At 57.1% G+C, this 22625-nt stretch overlaps 1 protein-coding gene across 1 annotated transcript in view; it reads left to right on the top strand.

Moving 5' to 3' along the window:
- Positions 1–21057, top strand: part of kdm5c (lysine demethylase 5C) — a 92826-nt gene extending 71769 nt beyond the window's left edge. Inside the window, 10 exon segments of the mRNA XM_072566495.1 lie at positions 1–80; positions 633–988; positions 2306–2444; positions 3881–4060; positions 13422–13562; positions 14722–15273; positions 16974–17049; positions 18480–18664; positions 19152–19406; positions 20939–21057. The exon segment at positions 1–80 is cut by the window's left edge and continues 20 nt beyond it. Of these exon segments, the coding sequence (XP_072422596.1) occupies positions 1–80; positions 633–988; positions 2306–2444; positions 3881–4060; positions 13422–13562; positions 14722–15273; positions 16974–17049; positions 18480–18664; positions 19152–19406; positions 20939–20947 (1973 nt within the window). The 3' untranslated portion in view covers positions 20948–21057.
- Positions 21058–22625: the final 1568 nt, after the last annotated feature.

The following is a 22625-nucleotide window of genomic DNA, read 5'->3' as shown; positions in this document are numbered from 1 at the left end:
TGACCGTGGGTGAGCTGCGGATCTTCATTGAGCAGCTCCAGGGCCTGCCCTGTGTCGTCACTCAGATCCAGGAGGTCCAGGTGAGTAGCTCAGCCTCCCACCGCTTCACAAACACAACACGACTGGCTTCAACTCCCTTCCTGCAGTTTATTACTCACACCATCGTCACTTTTAACACCGTGCTGTCCCTGTCCCTGGGAGGGTTTGATGGGGGAACAGCGTAGAGGGAGCTTTACTCTGTATCTAACCCTGTGCTGTCCCTGTCCCTGGGAGGGTTTGATGGGGGAACAGCGTAGAGCGAGCTTTACTCTGTATCTAACCCCGTGCTGTCCCTGTCCCTGGGAGTGTTTGATGGGGGGACAGTGTAGAGGGAGCTTTACTCTGTATCTAACCCCGTGCTGTCCCTGTCCCTGGGAGTGTTTGATGGGGGGACAGTGTAGAGGGAGCTTGAGCAGGAGTAGAGGAGTGTCAGTGTGTCTGTGACATGACGTTCCTGTCCAACCCTCCCATTGGTGAGGATTTGTGCCCGGTGTACACTGTGTGCAGTTGCTGGAGCCCCTGCCCATGGTTGTTTCTTTGGCCCCAGTTCCCAAAGTGACGTGCTGTTCTGTCTGTGTTCCCCCCCACCCCAGGAGCTGCTGGAGGAGGTGGAGAAGTTCCAGACCCAGACCCAAGCCGCCCTGAAGGACCTTCCTGCCAACTCTCAGGAGTTCCGTCAGCTGATCGAGCAGGGGCAGCAGTACGGCGTGGAGCTCCCGGAGATCGCCAAACTACAGCATGAGGCACGACAGGCCGAGTGGCTGGACCAGGTGCGAGAGACCCTGGCTGCCTCAGGCCGGGTCACCCTGGAGCTGATCAGACCTCTGATTGAGGCTGGCTCCAAACTCGCCTCCAACCCCGCCGTGGAGAAGGCGATGGCAGAGCTCCAGGAACTGCTCACCATCTCCGAGCGCTGGGAGGAGAAAGCACAAATCTGTCTGGAGGCCAGGTACCAGGCGGAGGGAGGGAGGGAGGGACAGGTACGGGGCTGAGGGAGGGACAGGTACGGGGCTGAGGGAGGGAGGGAGGGAGGGACAGGTACGGGGCTGAGGGAGGGAGGGAGGGACAGGTACGGGGCTGAGGGAGGGAGGGAGGGACAGGTACGGGGCTGAGGGAGGGAGGGAGGGAGGGACAGGTACGGGGCTGAGGGAGGGAGGGAGGGACAGGTACGGGGCTGAGGGAGGGAGGGAGGGAGGGACAGGTACGGGGCTGAGGGAGGGAGGGAGGGAGGGACAGGTACGGGGCGGAGGGAGGGAGGGAGGGAGGGACAGGTACGGGGCGGAGGGAGGGACAGGTACGGGGCTGAGGGAGGGAGGGAGGGAGGGAGGGACAGGTACGGGGCTGAGGGAGGGACAGGTACGGGGCGGAGGGAGGGAGGGAGGGAGGGACAGGTACCAGGCGGAGGGAGGGAGGGAGATGGCTGGAGGCCTGCTATTGGGCTGAATCGTCTCCTGTTCGTGTGTAACAGGCTGGAGGAGGGGGCTGAATGGCCTTCTGTTCATTTGTGGGAATTGGGAATTGTGTCAGGGTGGTGGGGGGGGAAGAGTGAAACTGCTGTGTGCCTGTGTGTGTACGCGCCTGTGTGTGTGTGTGTCTTTGTGTGTACGCGTCTGTGCCTGTGTGTCCGCGCGCCTGTGCCTCTGTATGCATCCGCGTGTGTGCGTGTGACTGTGTCTGCGCGCCGATGTGCACATGCCTGTCCACGTGTGTGTGCTTGTCCCTGTGTGTCTGCGCGCCTGTCCGCGTGTGTGTGTCTGCGCGCCTGTCCGCGTGTGCGTGTCTGCGCGCCTGTCCGCGTGTGTGTGTCTGCGCGCCTGTCCGCGTGTGTGTGTCTGCGCGCCTGTCCGCGTGTGTGTGTCTGCGCGCCTGTCCGCGTGTGTGTGTCTGCGCGCCTGTCCGCGTGTGTGTGTCTGCGCGCCTGTCCGCGTGTGTGTGTCTGCGCGCCTGTCCGCGTGTGTGTGTGTGTCCACACGCCTGTGCCTCTGTATGCGTCCGCCTGTGTGCGTGTGACTGTGTCTGCGCATGCCTGTCCACGTGTGTGTGCTTGTCCGTGTGTGTCCAGGCGTCTGTGCCTGTGTGTGTCCACGTGCCTGTGCCTGTGCCTGTGTATGCGTCCGCGTGTGTGCGTTTGACTGTATCTGTGTGCACATGCCTGTACGCGTGTGTGCGCTTGTCCGTGTGTGTGTGTGTCCTGTGCCTGTGTGTGTGTGTCCGTGCCTGTGTGTGTCTCTCTCTCCGTCCCTCACACACATCCTTTGGTGTTCAGACAGAAACATGCTCCTGCCACTCTCGAGGCGATCATAAAGGAAGCAGACAACATCCCGGTCGAACTGCCCAACATCGTGGCCCTAAAGGAGGCGCTGTCAAAAGCCAGGGCCTGGATCGCTGACGTTGAGGAAATACAGGCAAGTGCCCCAGAACGCTGCCTGTGGGATCTTGCTGTGCAGGAGCGGGGCTCCCTGTGACGGAATCACCCTTTCTCCACTCTTCACAGCAAGATCCCACAAACGGTCAATGGCATCATCTGGACCCAAGACACCGCCTGCTAGTTTAGGGATGGACTTTGGGGAACGCATTGAGGGGCGTAACCAGCATCAAGGATATTCCTGGTGCTTTTGGCTGCCTCGGCCCCGACCCTCTGACAGTGCCCACTCCCTCAGCACTGACCCTCCGACAGTGCCCACTCCCTCAGCACTGACCCTCTGACATTGCCCACTCCCTCAGCACTGACCCTCTGACAGTGCCCACTCCCTCAGCACTGACCCACCGACAGTGCCCACTCCCTCAGCACTGACCCACCGACAGTGCGGCACTCCCTCAGCACTGACCCTCTGACAGTGCCCACTCCCTCAGCACTGACCCTCTGACAGTGCCCGCTCCCTCAGCACTGACCCTCTGACAGTGCCCGCTCCCTCAGCACTGACCCTCTGACAGTGCCCGCTCCCTCAGCACTGACCCTCTGACAGTGCCCGCTCCCTCAGCACTGACCCTCTGACAGTGCCCGCTCCCTCAGCACTGACCCTCTGACAGTGCCCCCTCCCTCAGCACTGACCCTCTGACAGTGCCCCCTCCCTCAGCACTGACCCTCTGACAGTGCCCCCTCCCTCAGCACTGACCCTCTGACAGTCCCCACTCCCTCAGCACTGACCCTCTGACAGTGCCCACTCCCTCAGCACTGACCCTCTGACAGTGCCCACTCCCTCAGCACTGACCCTCTGACAGTGCCCGCTCCCTCAGCACTGACCCTCTGACAGCGCGGCACTCCCTCAGCACTGACCCTCTGACAGTGCCCACTCCCTCAGCACTGACCCTCTGACAGTGCCCACTCCCTCAGCACTGACCCTCCGACAGTGCCCACTCCCTCAGCACTGACCCTCTGACAGTGCCCACTCCCTCAGCACTGACCCTCCGACAGTGCCCACTCCCTCAGCACTGACCCTCTGACAGTGCCCACTCCCTCAGTACTGACCCTCCGACAGTGCCCACTCCCTCAGCACTGACCCTCTGACAGTGCCCGCTCCCTCAGCACTGACCCTCTGACAGTGCCCGCTCCCTCAGCACTGACCCTCTGACAGTGCCCGCTCCCTCAGCACTGACCCTCTGACAGTGCCCGCTCCCTCAGCACTGACCCTCTGACAGTGCCCACTCCCTCAGCACTGACCCTCTGACAGTGCCCGCTCCCTCAGCACTGACCCTCTGACAGTGCCCACTCCCTCAGCACTGACCCTCTGACAGTGCCCACTCCCTCAGTACTGACTCTCCCTCAGATCGTGTGGTACGGGAGGTAGGAGGATGGAAGCTCCACTCGCTCATACAGGTTGTGCTTTCTGGTACCTTTCAGAATGGGGATCACTATCCCTGTCTGGATGACCTGGAGGGATTGGTGGCAGTGGGACGGGATTTACCCGTGAGGATGGAAGAATTACCTCACCTCGAGACTCAAGTCACAACTGCCCATTCCTGGAGAGAAAAGGCAACAAAGACCTTTCTGAAGAAGAACTCCTGTTACACGCTGTTAGAGGCAAGTGTCGAGGGGGTTTTCCGCTGGGACTGACACTGTGTTCGACCTTCCCTTGGGAAACAGCTCAAAATTCACACTGTACAGTCTCCCCACCCCCCCCCCACTCCCACCATGTGTATACTCAGCTGTTTCCCCCCCCCGTATAACCCTGTGTGTATACTGAGCTGTGTTCCCCCCTGTATTACCCCGTGTGTATACTGAGCTGTGTTCCCCCCCCGTATAACCCCGTGTGTATACTGAGCTGTGTTCCCCCCTGTATAACCCCGTGTGTATACTGAGCTGTGTTCCCTCCCTGTATAACCCCGTGTGTATACTGAGCTGTGTTCCCCCCTGTATAACCCCGTGTGTATACTGAGCTGTGTTCTCCCCGTATTACCCCGTGTGTATACTGAGCTGTGTTCCCCCCTGTATAACCCTGTGTGTATACTGAGCTGTGTTCCCCCCTGTATAACCCCGTGTGTACACTGAGCTGTGTTCCCCCCTGTATAACCCTGTGTGTATACTGAGCTGTGTTCCCCCCTGTATAACCCCGTGTGTACACTGAGCTGTGTTCCCCCCCCCGTATAACCCTGTGTGTATACTGAGCTGTGTTCCCCCCTGTATAACCCCGTGTGTATACTGAGCTGTGTTCCCTCCCTGTATAACCCCGTGTGTATACTGAGCTGTGTTCCCCCCTGTATAACCCCGTGTGTATACTGAGCTGTGTTCTCCCCGTATTACCCCGTGTGTATACTGAGCTGTGTTCCCCCCTGTATAACCCCGTGTGTATACTGACCTGTGTTCCCCCCTGTATAACCCCGTGTGTATACTGAGCTGTGTTCCCCCCTGTATTACCCCGTGTGTATACTGAGCTGTGTTCCCCCCTGTATTACCCCGTGTGTATACTGAGCTGTGTTCCCCCCTGTATAACCCCGTGTGTACACTGAGCGGTGTTCCCCCCTGTATAACCCCGTGTGTATACTGAGCTGTGTTCTCCCCTGTATAACCCCGTGTGTGTGCTGAGCTGTGTTCCCCCCCGTATGACCCCGTGTGTATACTGAGCTGTATTCCTCCCCCTGTATAACCCCATGTGTATACTGAGCTGTGTTCCCCCCGTATAACCCCGTGTGTATGCTGAGCTGTGTTCCCCCCTGTATAACCCTGTGTGTATACTGAGCTGTGTTCCCCCCCCCCTGTATAACCCCGTGTGTATACTGAGGTGTGTCCCCCCTGTATAACCCCGTGTGTATACTGAGCTGTGTTCCCCCCAGTATAATCCCGTGTGTATACTGAGCTGTGTTCCCCCCTGTATAACCCCGTGTGTATACTGACCTGTGTTCCCCCCTGTATAATCCCGTGTGTACACTGAGCTGTGTTCCCCCCTGTATAACCCCGTGTGTATACTGAGCTGTGTTCCCCCCCCCGTATAACCCCGTGTGTATACTGAGCTGTGTTCCCCCCTGTATAACCCCGTGTGTATACTGACCTGTGTTCCCCCCGTATAACCCCGTGTGTACACTGACCTGTGTTCCCCCCTGTATAACCCCGTGTGTACACTGAGCTGTGTTCCCCCCCCGTATAACCCCGTGTGTATACTGAGCTGTGTTCCCCCCTGTATAACCCCGTGTGTATACTGAGCTGTGTTCCCCCCCCTGTATAACCCCGTGTGTATACTGAGCTGTGTTCCCCCCCCTGATTAACCCCGCGTGTATACTGAGCTGTGTTCCCCCCTGTATAACCCCGTGTGTATACTGAGCTGTGTTCCCCCCTGTATAACCCCGTGTGTATACTGAGCTGTGTCTCCCCTGTATAACCCCGTGTGTGTGCTGAGCTGTGTTCCCCCCCGTATGACCCCGTGTGTATACTGAGCTGTATTCCTCCCCCTGTATAACCCCATGTGTATACTGAGCTGTGTTCCCCCCGTATAACCCCGTGTGTATGCTGAGCTGTGTTCCCCCCTGTATAACCCTGTGTGTATACTGAGCTGTGTTCCCCCCTGTATAACCCCGTGTGTATACTGAGGTGTGTTCCCCCATGTATAATCCCGTGTGTATACTGAGCTGTGTTCTCCCCTGTATTACCCCGTGTGTATACTGAGCTGTGTTCCCCCCCCCTGTATAACCCCGTGTGTATACTGAGCTGTGTCCCCCCTGTATAACCCCGTGTGTATACTGAGGTGTGTTCCCCCATGTATAATCCCGTGTGTATACTGAGCTGTGTTCCCCCCTGCATAACACCGTGTGTATACTGAGCTGTGTTCCCCCCTGTATAACCCCGTGTGTATACTGAGCTGTGTTCCCCCCCCTGATTAACCCCGCGTGTATACTGAGCTGTGTTCCCCCCTGTATAACCCCGTGTGTATACTGAGCTGTGTTCCCCCCTGTATAACCCCGTGTGTATACTGAGCTGTGTCTCCCCTGTATAACCCCGTGTGTATGCTGAGCTGTGTTCCCCCCTGTATAACCCTGTGTGTATACTGAGCTGTGTTCCCCCCCCCTGTATAACCCCGTGTGTATACTGAGCTGTGTCCCCCCTGTATAACCCCGTGTGTATACTGAGGTGTGTTCCCCCATGTATAATCCCGTGTGTATACTGAGCTGTGTTCCCCCCTGCATAACACCGTGTGTATACTGAGCTGTGTTCCCCCCTGTATAACCCCGTGTGTACACTGAGCTGTGTTCCCCCCTGTATAACCCCGTGTGTATACTGAGCTGTGTTCCCCCCTGTATAACCCCGTGTGTACACTGAGCTGTGTTCCCCCCCCGTATAACCCCGTGTGTATACTGAGCTGTGTTCCCCCCTGTATAACCCCGTGTGTATACTGAGCTGTGTTCTCCCCTGTATAACCCCGTGTGTATACTGAGCTGTGTTCCCCCCCCGTATAACCCCGTGTGTATACTGAGCTGTGTTCCCCCCTGTATAATCCCGTGTGTATACTGACCTGTGTTCCCCCCTGTATAACCCCGTGTGTATACTGAGCTGTGTTCCCCCCTGTATAACCCCGTGTGTACACTGAGCTGTGTTCCCCCCCCGTATAACCCCGTGTGTATACTGAGCTGTGTTCCCCCCTGTATAACCCCGTGTGTATACTGAGCTGTGTTCCCCCCTGTATAACCCCGTGTGTATACTGAGCTGTGTTCCCCCCTGTATAACCCCGTGTGTATACTGAGCTGTGTTCCCCCCTGTATAACCCCGTGTGTATACTGAGCTGTGTTCCCCCCTGTATAACCCCGTGTGTATACTGAGCTGTGTTCCCCCCTGTATAACCCCGTGTGTACACTGAGCTGTGTTCCCCCCCCGTATAACCCCGTGTGTATACTGAGCTGTGTTCCCCCCTGTATAACCCCGTGTGTATACTGAGCTGTGTTCCCCCCTGTATAACCCCGTGTGTATACTGAGCTGTGTTCCCCCCTGTATAACCCCGTGTGTATACTGAGCTGTGTTCCCCCCTGTATAACCCCGTGTGTACACTGAGCTGTGTTCCCCCCCCCGTATAACCCCGTGTGTATACTGAGCTGTGTTCCCCCCTGTATAACCCCGTGTGTACACTGAGCTGTGTTCCCCCCTGTATAACCCCGTGTGTATACTGAGCTGTGTTCCCCCCTGTATAACCCCGTGTGTATACTGAGCTGTGTTCCCCCCTGTATAACCCCGTGTGTACACTGAGCTGTGTTCCCCCCCCCGTATAACCCTGTGTGTATACTGAGCTGTGTTCCCCCCTGTATAACCCCGTGTGTATACTGAGCTGTGTTCCCTCCCTGTATAACCCCGTGTGTATACTGAGCTGTGTTCCCCCCTGTATAAGCCCGTGTGTATACTGAGCTGTGTTCTCCCCGTATTACCCCGTGTGTATACTGAGCTGTGTTCCCCCCTGTATAACCCCGTGTGTATACTGACCTGTGTTCCCCCCTGTATAACCCCGTGTGTATACTGAGCTGTGTTCCCCCCTGTATTACCCCGTGTGTATACTGAGCTGTGTTCCCCCCTGTATAACCCCGTGTGTATACTGAGCTGTGTTCCCCCCTGTATAACCCCGTGTGTACACTGAGCGGTGTTCCCCCCTGTATAACCCCGTGTGTATACTGAGCTGTGTTCTCCCCTGTATAACCCCGTGTGTGTGCTGAGCTGTGTTCCCCCCCGTATGACCCCGTGTGTATACTGAGCTGTATTCCTCCCCCTGTATAACCCCATGTGTATACTGAGCTGTGTTCCCCCCGTATAACCCCGTGTGTATGCTGAGCTGTGTTCCCCCCTGTATAACCCTGTGTGTATACTGAGCTGTGTTCCCCCCCCCCTGTATAACCCCGTGTGTATACTGAGGTGTGTCCCCCCTGTATAACCCCGTGTGTATACTGAGCTGTGTTCCCCCCAGTATAATCCCGTGTGTATACTGAGCTGTGTTCCCCCCTGTATAACCCCGTGTGTATACTGACCTGTGTTCCCCCCTGTATAATCCCGTGTGTACACTGAGCTGTGTTCCCCCCTGTATAACCCCGTGTGTATACTGAGCTGTGTTCCCCCCCCCGTATAACCCCGTGTGTATACTGAGCTGTGTTCCCCCCTGTATAACCCCGTGTGTATACTGACCTGTGTTCCCCCCGTATAACCCCGTGTGTACACTGACCTGTGTTCCCCCCTGTATAACCCCGTGTGTACACTGACCTGTGTTCCCCCCTGTATTACCCCGTGTGTATACTGAGCTGTGTTCCCCCCCCGTATAACCCCGTGTGTATACTGAGCTGTGTTCCCCCCTGTATAACCCCGTGTGTATACTGAGCTGTGTTCCCCCCCCTGTATAACCCCGTGTGTATACTGAGCTGTGTTCCCCCCCCTGATTAACCCCGCGTGTATACTGAGCTGTGTTCCCCCCTGTATAACCCCGTGTGTATACTGAGCTGTGTTCCCCCCTGTATAACCCCGTGTGTATACTGAGCTGTGTTCCCCCCTGTATAACCCCGTGTGTATACTGAGCTGTGTTCCCCCCTGTATAACCCCGTGTGTACACTGAGCTGTGTTCCCCCCCGTATTACCCCGTGTGTATACTGAGCTGTGTTCCCCCCTGTATTACCCCGTGTGTATACTGAGCTGTGTTCCCCCCCATGTATAACCCCGTGTGTATACTGAGCTGTGTTCCCCCCTGTATTACCCCGTGTGTACACTGAGCTGTGGTCCCCCCTGTATTACCCCGTGTGTATACTGAGCTGTGTTCCCCCCTGTATAACCCCGTGTGTATACTGAGCTGTGTTCCCCCCTGTATAACCCCGTGTGTATACTGAGCTGTGTTCCCCCCTGTATTACCCCGTGTGTATACTGAGCTGTGTTCCCCCCTGTATAACCCCGTGTGTATACTGAGCTGTGTTCCCCCCTGTATAACCCCGTGTGTACACTGAGCTGTGTTCCCCCCCGTATTACCCCGTGTGTATACTGAGCTGTGTTCCCCCCTGTATAACCCCGTGTGTATACTGAGCTGTGTTCCCCCCTGTATTACCCCGTGTGTATACTGAGCTGTGTTCCCCCCCCCCTGTATAACCCCGTGTGTATACTGAGCTGTGTTCCCCCCTGTATTACCCCGTGTGTATACTGAGCTGTGTTCCCCCCCCTGTATAACCCCGTGTGTATACTGAGCTGTGTTCCCCCCTGTATTACCCCGTGTGTATACTGAGCTGTGTTCCCCCCCCCCTGTATTACCCCGTGTGTATACTGAGCTGTGTTCCCCCCGTATAACCCCGTGTGTATACTGAGCTGTGTTCCCCCCTGTATAACCCCGTGTGTATACTGAGCTGTGTTCCCCCCCCCTGTATTACCCCGTGTGTATACTGAGCTGTGTTCCCCCCTGTATTACCCCGTGTGTATACTGAGCTGTGTTCCCCCCTGTATTACCCCGTGTGTACACTGAGCTGTGGTCCCCCCTGTATTACCCCGTGTGTATACTGAGCTGTGTTCCCCCCTGTATAACCCCGTGTGTATACTGAGCTGTGTTCCCCCCCCTGATTAACCCCGTGTGTATACTGAGCTGTGTTCCCCCCTGTATAACCCCGTGTGTATACTGAGCTGTGTTCCCCCCTGTATAACCCCGTGTGTATACTGAGCTGTGTTCCCCCCCCCCTGTATAACCCCGTGTGTATACTGAGCTGTGTTCCCCCCTGTATAACCCCGTGTGTATACTGAGCTGTGTTCCCCCCCCCCTGTATAACCCCGTGTGTATACTGAGCTGTGTTCCCCCCCGTATTACCCTGTGTGTATACTGAGCTGTGTTCCCCCCTGTATAACCCCGTGTGTATACTGAGCTGTGTTCCCCCCTGTATAACACCGTGTGTATACTGAGCTGTGTTCCCCCCTGTATAACCCCGTGTGTATACTGAGCTGTGTTCCCCCCCCCCTGTATAACCCCGTGTGTATACTGAGCTGTGTTCCCCCCCGTATTACCCTGTGTGTATACTGAGCTGTGTTCTCCCCTGTATAACCCCGTGTGTACACTGAGCTGTGTTCCCCCCCCTGTATTACCCCGTGTGTATACTGAGCTGTGTTCCCCCCTGTATAACCCCGTGTGTACACTGAGCTGTTTCCCCCCCCCGTATAACCCTGTGTGTATACTGAGCTGTGTTCCCCCCTGTATAACCCCGTGTGTATACTGAGCTGTGTTCCCCCCTGTATAACCCCGTGTGTATACTGAGCTGTGTTCCCCCCTGTATAACCCCGTGTGTACACTGAGCTGTGTTCCCCCCCGTATTACCCCGTGTGTATACTGAGCTGTGTTCCCCCCTGTATAACCCCGTGTGTATACTGAGCTGTGTTCCCCCCCCTGTATTACCCCGTGTGTATACTGAGCTGTGTTCCCCCCCATGTATAACCCCGTGTGTATACTGAGCTGTGTTCCCCCCTGTATAACCCCGTGTGTATACTGAGCTGTGTTCCCCCCCCTGTATAACCCCGTGTGTATACTGAGCTGTGTTCCCCCCCCTGTATAACCCCGTGTGTATACTGAGCTGTGTTCCCCCCTGTATAACCCCGTGTGTATACTGAGCTGTGTTCCCCCCCCTGTATAACCCCGTGTGTATACTGAGCTGTGTTCCCCCCTGTATAACCCCGTGTGTATACTGAGCTGTGTCTCCCCTGTATAACCCCGTGTGTATACTGAGCTGTGTTCCCCCCTGTATAACCCCGTGTGTATACTGAGCTGTGTTCTCCCCTGTATAACCCCGTGTGTACACTGAGCTGTGTTCCCCCCCCTGTATTACCCCGTGTGTATACTGAGCTGTGTTCCCCCCTGTATAACCCCGTGTGTATACTGACCTGTGTTCCCCCCTGTATAACCCCGTGTGTATACTGAGCTGTGTTCCCCCCCGTATAACCCCGTGTGTATACTGACCTGTGTTCCCCCCTGTATAACCCCGTGTGTATACTGAGCTGTGTTCCCCCCCCTGTATTACCCCGTGTGTACACTGAGCTGTGTTCCCCCCCCTGTATAACCCTGTGTGTATACTGAGCTGTGTTCCCCCCTGTATAACCCCGTGTGTATACTGAGCTGTGTTCCCCCCTGTATAACCCCGTGTGTATACTGAGCTGTGTTCCCCCCTGTATAACCCTGTGTGTATACTGAGCTGTGTTCCCCCCTGTATAACCCCGTGTGTATACTGAGCTGTGTTCCCCCCGTATAACCCCGTGTGTATACTGAGCTGTGTTCCCCCCTGTATAACCCCGTGTGTATACTGAGCTGTGTTCCCCCCCGTATAACCCCGTGTGTATACTGAGCTGTGTTCCCCCCTGTATAACCCCGTGTGTATACTGAGCTGTGTTCCCCCCCCTGTATTACCCCGTGTGTATACTGAGCTGTGTTCCCCCCTGTATAACCCCATGTGTATACTGAGCTGTGTTCCCCCCCCTGTATTACCCCGTGTGTATACTGAGCTGTGTTCCCCCCTGTATAACCCCATGTGTATACTGAGCTGTGTTCCCCCCCCTGTATTACCCCGTGTGTATACTGAGCTGTGTTCCCCCCTGCATAACCCCGTGTGTATACTGACCTGTGTTCCCCCCCTGTATAACCCCGTGTGTATACTGAGCTGTGTTCCCCCCCCGTATTACCCCGTGTGTACACTGAGCTGTGTTCCCCCCTGTATAACCCCGTGTGTATACTGAGCTGTGTTCCCCCCTGTATAACCCCGTGTGTATACTGAGCTGTGTTCCCCCCCCTGTATTACCCCGTGTGTATACTGAGCTGTGTTCCCCCCCCCTGTATAACCCCGTGTGTACACTGAGCTGTGGTCCCCCCTGTATAACCCCGTGTGTATACTGAGCTGTGTTCCCCCCTGTATAACCCCGTGTGTATACTGAGCTGTGTTCCCCCCTGTATAACCCCGTGTGTATACTGAGCTGTGTTCCCCCCCCCCAGTATAACCCCGTGTGTATACTGAGCTGTGTTCCCCCCTGTATAACCCCGTGTGTATACTGAGATGTGTTCCCCCCCCGTATTACCCCGTGTGTATACTGAGCTGTGTTCCCCCCTGTATAACCCCGTGTGTATACTGAGCTGTGTTCCCCCCTGTATTACCCCGTGTGTATACTGAGCTGTGTTCCCCCCTGTATAACCCCGTGTGTATACTGAGCTGTGTTCCCCCCTGTATAACCCTGTGTGTATACTGAGCTGTGTTCCCCCCCCGTATTACCCCGTGTGTATACTGAGCTGTGTTCCCCCCTGTATAACCCCGTGTGTATACTGAGCTGTGTTCCCCCCCTGTATTACCCCGTGTGTATACTGAGCTGTGTTCCCCCCTGTATAACCCCGTGTGTATACTGAGCTGTGTTCCCCCCTGTATTACCCCGTGTGTATACTGAGCTGTGTTCCCCCCTGTATAACCCCGTGTGTATACTGAGCTGTGTTCCCCCCTGTATAACCCCGTGTGTATACTGAGCTGTGTTCCCCCCCCGTATTACCCCGTGTGTATACTGAGCTGTGTTCCCCCCTGTATTACCCCGTGTGTATACTGAGCTGTGTTCCCCCCCTGTATTACCCCGTGTGTATACTGAGCTGTGTTCCCCCCTGTATAACCCCATGTGTATACTGACCTGTGTTCCCCCCCCTGTATTACCCCGTGTGTTTCCTGAGCTGTGTTCCCCCTCTATAACCCCGTGTGTATACTGAGCTGTGTTCCCCCCCTGTATTACCCCGTGTGTATACTGAGCTGTGTTCCCCCCTGTATAACCCCGTGTGTATACTGAGCTGTGTTCCCCCTCTATAACCCCGTGTGTATACTGAGCTGTGTTCCCCCCCTGTATTACCCCGTGTGTATACTGAGCTGTGTTCCCCCCTGTATAACCCCGTGTGTATACTGACCGGTTTACCCCTCCCCCCTGTATAATCCCGTCGGTCCTGTTTTTCCAGGTGCTCTGTCCCTGTGCCGATGCCGGCTCCGACAGTGTCCGCAGGAACAAGTGGAGCAAATCGAGGGAGAGCCTGTTGGATAAAGCTGATACCGATGGCCTTGGCCTTTCTGCTCAGGATCTCCGTGACCCCGGATCAATCGTGAGGAGCTGCTGCTGCACTGCTTTACTCTCCTCTCCTCCCGGTTTGGTCGGGCACTTCCAGGGTGGGGGCTGCTGTCTGAACAGTGCTCACCGATAGGGACCAAACCGGCTGGCTGGGATAGAACCGAGGGAGGGCCGTGGGTAACAACAGAGAGACGTTGGTGCTCTCGGGGTGCACCGCTTCCCTCCCCCATACCGAGCGGGTGAGACCTCCGCTTCACCCCCACCCCCGCCAGCTGGACCTACCGTCTCTGCCATGTACCTGTGGGCTGGAGGTCGGCTGGGGTTTCATACCTCAGTCTCTCACTGACTGGTTCCTCACTGGGGTAGGGCTTCTCACCACCTGCACGGGAGCCCGCTGTGATTTCAGGTTCATCAGGCAGATGAATGGAGTTCAGGTCCACATCCGCTGTGGTCTGACCATTAGCGGCCTGGGTCAGCCGGGCTGAATGGCCTCCTGCTGTTCCTCTGTTACTGTTTCGTGGAGGGGCTGAATGGCCTCCTGCTGTTCCTCTGTTACTGTTTCGTGGAGGGGCTGAATGGCCTCCTGTTCCTCTGTTACTGTTTTGAGGAGGGGCTGAACGGCCTCCTGTTCCTCTGTTACTGTTTCGTGGAGGGGCTGAATGGCCTCCTGTTCCTCTGTTACTGTTTTGAGGAGGGGCTGAACGGCCTCCTGTTCCTCTGTTACTGTTTCGTGGAGGGGCTGAATGGCCTCCTGTTCCTCTGTTACTGTTTCGAGGAGGGGCTGAACGGCCTCCTCCTGTTCCTCTGTTACTGTTTCGAGGAGGGGCTGAACGGCCTCCTGTTCTGTACCTGCTGCTGTGTCGTGACTTTGTATTTAATTGAGGAACCTGCAATACTTATCCTTTTGTTTTTCCCTCCCTCCCCCTCTCTGTGTCCTGTCCCCCATTTCCCCCCATTCCCCCTCCCCCCTCCCCTGTTTTCTCCCCCGCCCCCCTGTCCCCTCTCTGCCATTCCCCCCGTCCCTTCTCCCCCGTTTTCTCCCCCGCCCCCCTGTCCCCTCTCCTCCGTTTTTCACCCCCCGTCCCCCCCACCCCCATCCCCACTCCGCCATTTCCCCCCCCGACCCCTCTTCCCTGTTTTCCCCCCTGTCCATGTCTCTCTTCCCCCCCCATCTCCATGTCTCCCCCCCCCAGATCCTGGCCTTCAAGGACGCTGAGCGTAAGGAGCGTGAGGGTATCCGGGCTCTGCGCCAGAGGAACATGTCGAAGGTGATGGGGAAGGAGCCGGGAGAGGCCCCCACTCAGGGGCAGGTGGGCTGCCTGTGTGGGCAGGAGGCCAGTGGCCCGATGCTGCAGTGTGAGCTCTGTAAGGACTGGTTCCACAGCTCATGTACCAGCTACCCCCGCCTCAGCCAACAGAGGCACCTGGCTGCCTGGTGGGACTGGGACACCAAGTTCCTGTGTCCCTTGTGCCTGCGATCCCGCCGCCCTCGCTTGGAGATCATCTTATCGCTGTTGGTGGCCCTGCAGAAGCTGCCCGTCCGTCTGCCCGAGGGGGAGGCCCTGCAGTGCCTGACAGAACGAGCCATCCTTTGGCAGGACCGGGCACGAAGGGCCATGGCCTCCAAGGAAGTGACCACTCTCCTCGATCAGCTCACCGAGCTCCGGCAGCAACTCCACAACCAGATGGTGAAAGACACCATCGCTCTAAAGGAGAGGAGCCGCACGGGACATCACCACCGGAAGGTGAGAGGGTGGGGGGCACTGCCCCAGGGAGGGAGCGGGCGCTGAGGGAGGGTCAGTGCTGAGGGAGTGGGCACTGAGGGAGGGTCAGTGCTGAGGGAGTGGGCACTGTGGGAGGGTCAGTGCTGAGGGAGGGTCAGTGCTGAGGGAGTGGGCACTGTCGGAGGGTCAGTGCTGAGGGAGCGGGCACTGAGGGAGGGTCAGTGCTGAGGGAGGGTCAGTGCTGAGGGAGGGAGCGGGCGCTGAGGGAGGGTCAGTGCTGAGGGAGTGGGCACTGTCGGAGGGTCAGTGCTGAGGGAGTGGGCACTGTCGGAGGGTCAGTGCTGAGGGAGCGGGCACTGTGGGAGGGTCAGTGCTGAGGGAGTGGGCACTGTCGGAGGGTCAGTGCTGAGGGAGTGGGCACTGTCGGAGGGTCAGTGCTGAGGGAGTGGGCACTGTGGGAGGGTCAGTGCTGAGGGAGTGGGCACTGTGGGAGGGTCAGTGCTGATGGAGTGGGCACTGTCGGAGGGTCAGTGCTGAGGGATTGGGCACTGTCGGAGGGTCAGTGCTGAGGGATTGGGCACTGTCGGAGGGTCATTGCTGAGGGAGTGGGCACTGTCGGAGGGTCAGTGCTGAGGGAGTGGGCACTGTCGGAGGGTCAGTGCTGAGGGAGTGGGCACTGTCGGAGGGTCAGTGCTGAGGGAGTGGGCACTGTCGGAGGGTCAGTGCTGAGGGAGTGGGCACTGTCGGAGGGTCAGTGCTGAGGGAGTGGGCACTGTCGGAAGGTCAGTGCTGAGGGAGTGGGCACTGTCGGAGGGTCAGTGCTGAGGGAGTGGGCACTGTCGGAGGGTCAGTGCTGAGGGAGTGGGCACTGTCGGAGGGTCAGTGCTGAGGGAGTGGGCACTGTCGGAGGGTCAGTGCTGAGGGAGTGGGCACTGTCGGAGGGTCAGTGCTGAGGGAGTGGGCACTGTCGGAGGGTCAGTGCTGAGGGAGTGGGCACTGTCGGAGGGTCAGTGCTGAGGGAGTGGGCACTGTCGGAGGGTCAGTGCTGAGGGAGTGGGCACTGTCGGAGGGTCAGTGCTGAGGGAGTGGGCACTGTCGGAGGGTCAGTGCTGAGGGAGTGGGCACTGTCGGAGGGTCAGTGCTGAGGGAGTGGGCACTGTCGGAGGGTCAGTGCTGAGGGAGTGGGCACTGTCGGAGGGTCAGTGCTGAGGGAGTGGGCACTGTCAGAGGATCAGTGCTGAGGGAGAGGGCACTGGCGGAGGGTCAGTGCTGAGGGAGGGTCAGTGCTGAGGGAGTGGGCACTGTCAGAGGGTCAGTGCTGAGGGAGTGGGCACTGTCAGAGGGTCAGTGCTGAGGGAGTGGGCACTGTCAGAGGGTCAGTGCTGAGGGAGTGGGCACTGTCAGAGGGTCAGTGCTGAGGGAGTGGGCACTGTCAGAAGGTCAGTGCTGAGGGAGTGGGCACTGTCAGAGGGTCAGTGCTGAGGGAGTGGGCACTGTCGGAGGGTCAGTGCTGAGGGAGGGTCAGTGCTGAGGGAGTGGGCACTGTCGGAGGGTCAGTGCTGAGGGAGTGGGCACTGTCGGAGGGTCAGTGCTGAGGGAGTGGGCACTGTCGGAGGGTCAGTGCTGAGGGAGTGGGCACTGTCGGAGGGTCAGTGCTGAGTGGGCAAAAGGCACCAGGAGTCTCCTTGATGATAATGACCTGCAGTTTCTCCTCCTGACAGCTCCATGCAGTAAATGGGGATGCTGTCGATTCATCGCAGGAACTGCAGGAAACCATCGTAACGTCCGAGCCAACAGGTAACTGCTTAAACACAGTCCTCTGTATCGCCCCGAAACCTCATCGCGTCCTTGTCTCTCCATACAATTCTCAGGCGCTGTCTGTCTCTCTTTGTCCGTGTCTGTCCCCAGTCACTGTGCTGTGGGATAGTGTGTGATGGTCCCTCCCTGTGGGTCAGTGTGAGTGAGGGTCCCTCCCTGTGGGTCAGTGTGAGTGAGGGTCCCTCCCTGTGGGTCAGTGTGAGTGAGGGTCCCTCCCTGTGGGTCAGTGTGAGTGAGGGTCCCTCCCTGTGGGTCAGTGTGAGTGAGGGTCCCTCCCTGTGGGTCAGTGTGTGTGAGGGTCCCTCCCTGTGGGTCAGTGTGTGTGAGGGTCTCTCCCTGTGGGTCAGTGTGAGTGAGGGTCCCTCCCTGTGGGTCAGTGTGAGTGATGGTCCCTCCCTGTGGGTCAGTGTGAGGGTCCCTCCCTGTGGGTCAGTGTGAGTGAGGGTCCCTCCCTGTGGGTCAGTGTGAGTGAGGGTCCCTCCCTGTGGGTCAGTGTGAGTGAGGGTCCCTCCCTGTGGGTCAGTGTGAGTGAGGGTCTCTCCCTGTGGGTCAGTGTGAGTGATGGTCTCTCCCTGTGGGTCAGTGTGAGTGATGGTCCCTCCCTGTGGGTCAGTGTGAGGGTCCCTCCCTGTGGGTCAGTGTGAGTGAGGGTCCCTCCCTGTGGGTCAGTGTGAGTGAGGGTCTCTCCCTGTGGGTCAGTGTGAGGGTCCCTCCCTGTGGGTCAGTGTGAGTGAGGGTCCCTCCCTGTGGGTCAGTGTGAGTGATGGTCCCTCCCTGTGGGTCAGTGTGAGTGAGGGTCTCTCCCTGTGGGTCAGTGTGAGTGAGGGTCTCTCCCTGTGGGTCAGTGTGTGAGGGTCCCTCCCTGTGGGTCAGTGTGAGGGTCTCTCCCTGTGGGTCAGTGTGTGAGGGTCCCTCCCTGTGGGTCAGTGTGAGTGAGGGTCCCTCCCTGTGGGTCAGTGTGAGTGAGGGTCCCTCCCTCCCTGTGGGTCAGTGTGAGTGAGGGTCCCTTCCTCCCTGTGGGTCAGTGTGAGTGAGGGTCCCTCCCTGTGGGTCAGTGTGAGTGAGGGTCCCTCCCTGTGGGTGAGTGTGAGTGAGGGTCTCTCACTGTGGGTCAGTGTGAGTGAGGGTCCCTCCCTGTGGGTCGGTGTGAGTGAGGGTCCCTCCCTGTGGGTCGGTGTGAGTGAGGGTCCCTCCCTGTGGGTCGGTGTGAGTGAGGGTCCCTCCCTGTGGGTCGGTGTGAGTGAGGGTCCCTCCCTGTGGGTCGGTGTGAGTGAGGGTCCCTCCCTGTGGGTCAGTGTGAGTGAGGGTCCCTCCCTGTGGGTCAGTGTGAGTGAGGGTCCCTCCCTGTGGGTCAGTGTGAGTGGAGGTCCCGGTGTCAATGACGGTTTCTCCCCCCTGTTGCCCCCCAGACGATGAGGAGCTCTCGCTGCAGAGCCCTGCCGTACAGCTCTCTGAAAATGTGCAGCAACAGTTGGAGGAGTTGGTGATCGATGGGGACTTGCTGGAAGTCACACTCGATGAAAGCCAAAATATCTGGAGGGTACTGCAGGCTGTGAGGGGCCCACCTCACGAGAAGCTGCACAAACTGCTTCAGGTAAGCTGGCCTTGGGATGGGCTCAGGGGCAGCTCCACGTGTGTGTGTGTGTGTGTGGGGGGGGGGGTTGGGGAGGTGAGGCTGGGTCAGAGCTGTCTGTGTGGGGGGTGGTAATGGTTTCTGTATATGATAGAATAGGCGAGCTGTGTGTTGTCAGTCTAAACACGTGGCTCTCTCCCTACTCCCTTAAACTGGAATTAAAGTTGAAATTAATGCTCTCTCCACACTGTGCTCCCCCCACCCCCTCAAACACTCCCAGGGACAGGGACAGCACGGGGTTAGATACAGAGTAAAGCTCCCTCTGCACTGTCCCCAATCAAACACTCCCAGGGACAGGGACAGCACGGGGTTAGATACAGAGTAAAGCTCCCTCTACACTGTCCCCCCCCATCAAACACTCCCAGGGACAGGGACAGCACGGGGTTAGATACAGAGTAAAGCTCTCTCTACACTGTCCCATTCTCCTTCTGTTTCCACCCCCCCTCAGATTGAGAAGCTGGAAAGTAAGCTCACCCGAATTAGAGGGAAAGATTCCGCAGAGAAAAGGCGCAAGAGGAAACCGGAGAAAGGAGATTCACTCGTGCTGCAGGGGCAGGAAGATCCCGAGGATGTGGATACCACCGAGCCAAAGAGAAACAAGTCCGAGACCCCCAGTCCAGCCACCGTGAGCAGCCTTGTGTCAGGACAACAGGAGGGTGACCGCCAGGACTCACAGAGTCCAGTCACACACAACGGAGTGGAGGTTGGTCCGATTCATTCACCACGCCCCAAATCCATCCCCTTCCACAAGAGAGAGTCCCCTGTTCTCCCCCCACCCCCGCAGGAGCGAGTGCCCCTGCCTTCCTCCATGTTCCCCTCCCTCCATGGGGGATTCCTGGGATCATCCTGGTCAGACCTGCTGCACACTCTCCCATCTCCCAATCCTGAAACACCACCTCCATCAGATCTGTTCCCCCCACTGGTACCCTGAAGCTGGATATTCTTCTCACTATGTCACGCCGCTGTAATGTCCTAGAAACAGCAGGAGTTGGTCACTCAACTCATCGAGTCAGCTCCACCATTCAGTCAGACTGTGGGCTGATCATCCAACTCAGTCCCCTCTTCCCCACTTTAACCCCTTTTTTCTCTAAAAGCAATATCTGACTCCTCCCTGGAAAGTGTTGCAGCCCCGACCACTGTCTGTGGCAGAGAAGTTCACAGGCTGTCCACTCTCTGGCTAAAGACATTTCTCCTCATCTCAGTCCTTGCCCTGTTTCCTTCAGACAGTGACCCCATGTTTCTCAACTCGCTGGTCTTTCACAGTGGAGATGCTAGAGCATTTTCACCATTACCAGCATCAGGCTTTTATCTTGCTCCCGTCTCAGTTTCTCTCTTGGTGATGTGCGTATAGAATTCTTTTTACTAAGTTACCATCTTTTATAACACTGTGCTTTTTGTCCTGTGCAATAATTTTTCAGCTCTCTTAGTTTCTTTGAATTTTCCCTGTGTTTGAGGCTTTATTACCTTCAGACTGCTCGATTCCAATCCACTGTGATAGAATGGGGTTACATGCGTCTGTGTCTCCACACAGGGAGATACAGGACACATGCACTCCAAACCCAGCAGCGCCTCCATTGTAACAGTCTTCAATGGTTTAGAAACTCTTTGTAGCGTTTACTCCTTCCCTATCTCTGTCCCCTCCTCCAGGCCCTACACCCACTCCCTGTCTCTCTCTCCCTCCTCTAGACCCACACACCTCCCTATCTCTGTCACCTCCTCCAGCCCCTACACCCCCTCCCTGTCTCTCTCCTCTCCTCCAATCCCCCTACACCCCTTCCCTATCTGTCAACTCTTCCAGCTCCTACACCCCCTCCCTATCTCTGTCCCCTCCTCCAGCCCCTAACCCCCTCCCTATCTCTGTCCCTTCCTCCAGGCCCTCCACCCCCTCCCTATCTCTGTGACCCTCTGAGGTTTTACCCCTGTCTCTGCCTGTCTGAGTCTCTCTGCCCTTTTGGGCTAGCTGCTGGAGCGTGTCTCTGCCAGCGCAGTCTGACAGTGTCTGAGGGATGTTCCCGGGCAGTGCTTGCAGTGTGTGTGTAAAATCTGCTGTAACGATACAGATTGTAGCAGCCTCCAGTTCCCTCTGATCAGTCCGCTCGCTGGCTTGAGAGAGAGAGTGAGGCATGATCACACATCTCGAAACCTCACTTTTGTTTTTTGATTTGATTTTGTTGGAGCTGGTTTGCGTGGCTGTTGCTGCTGGTCTCTCAATCAGGTTTTCTCTCTCTGTTCCAGCAGTTATGATTGAAGGGAATCCCCTCGGCATCTCATCATAGACCTTGGCCAACCCGCCACACTGATGGATGGGCCAGCTGGTGTCACCCTGCAAGGAGCAACTGCAAGAGAGGGCCGGGGGTGGGGAGGGAGGGAGGGGGGGGGGGGGGGGGGGGGGTGGGGGTGCTTGGTGGGGGGGAGGGTGGGTGCGTGGTCGGGGGAGGGACTGGGGAGCAGGGGAGAGTGAGTGAGTGGGAAGAGGAGAGTCTGGGATGATCCCAAATATGCCGTCTGAGCTCCCTCCTCCCCACGCAGGGAGCCTGGGAGGGAGAGGGGGCTGTCAATGGGCTGGTGGGGGAGGAGGGGGAGCCAGTGGTGGTGGTGGTGAGACACTCGCCGGCAGTTTCTTGACCCCCGTGGGGCTGGGAGGAAGGGTGGGGTACGGGGGGTGATTGAGGAGGCTGAGTTGAAACTGTTTTGGAGCCCTGACCCAGCTGTTGTGGGAGGGAACGGAATGCACTCCTGAACACTCCAGTGTGTACACGTCTGTGTGTGTGTGTGCGCGCGCGCGTGCTTCTGTCCCCTCCTCCCTCTCCCCCTCCCAACAACCCACCTTCCAGGTCATCTTGTTGATGATGGTGAGTTGGCCACCATTGGTTTGACATCGTGTCTCTCAGTTGCTCACCAATTGAGTTGTTTTTGGTGCGTGCCATGAGGAAGTGCAGGTTTGTCGTATGTTGTGGAGGTGGTGAGGGGGAGGAATGTGGTGTGGATCAAGTGGACCATTGGGGGTGGGGGGGGAAGGGGGTGAGTCCGTGTCGCCAATGACAGTCAACATGTGCCCCAGGCTGCAGAAACAGGTCAGCAAGGGCGGTATTAGGCCACAACCCCCTCTCACCAGGAGGAAGGAAGGGGGGGGGGGGGGGGGGGAGGGAGGAGACAGAGATCAGGACCTGGAGGGCAGCTGCTGTGACACCTAATTCTACCTACACTCCTCTCCCTGTCTCTGGAGTCAGCAACAGCCTTGTGGACTCTCAGACATCACTCCTGCCCAAATTGCTGTCCCTACACGCTCCCTCTCCCCCCCCCCCCCCAACACTGCTGTCCCTACTCACAAATCCCTCCATCTTCCACTCTTTCTGACATGTACAAGTTGCCCCACTGTGCACATTCACTCCTGCAAGTTCGTCTGTAAGTGGGGAGAGGGGAAATAGCAGACGGTCCTGCCTCCTCCGAACTTGTGCGTGCTCACATTCCTCCTTCCCTCCTCCCCCCCCCAGTGCGGTGGTCTTTCTTTTTTTAATGAAATGTTTGTTGCCTGTTTTAATGGCTCACACTAAACCTTCAAGCTGCAGGGCTAGTGGTGGTAAGTCAGTAGGGGCCAAGTGACAGTAAAGTTATTGTTAAGCTCCTCGGTGTGAATTGTACAGTAAACGGTATCAGTTGAAGAAACGGCACCACTAATGTCTCCCACCCTGACTCCCTTCTCTCTGTTGTCCTGCCCCTCCCCTCCCCCTTACTGCATTGTAATTAAGAACTGCGTGTAATTAATTTGTTACAACTATTTGTTTTCTTTATTGCTTTTTGTTTTAGGGTTTCTTTCGGGTTATTCTAGAAATAAAACATTAGAGACGTGTTTAACAATGGCAGCTGTTTCTGTTTCTCTGGTTTAATTCCCTCTTTAAAGATGCCATGGTTGCTGAGCCTG

This window comes from Chiloscyllium punctatum, chromosome 50 (assembly GCF_047496795.1).
Source record: "Chiloscyllium punctatum isolate Juve2018m chromosome 50, sChiPun1.3, whole genome shotgun sequence".
Taxonomy (NCBI): Eukaryota; Metazoa; Chordata; class Chondrichthyes; order Orectolobiformes; family Hemiscylliidae; genus Chiloscyllium; species Chiloscyllium punctatum.
The sequence above is the reverse complement of the archived record's forward strand: the minus strand, read 5'-3'. Positions and strand labels throughout refer to the sequence as shown.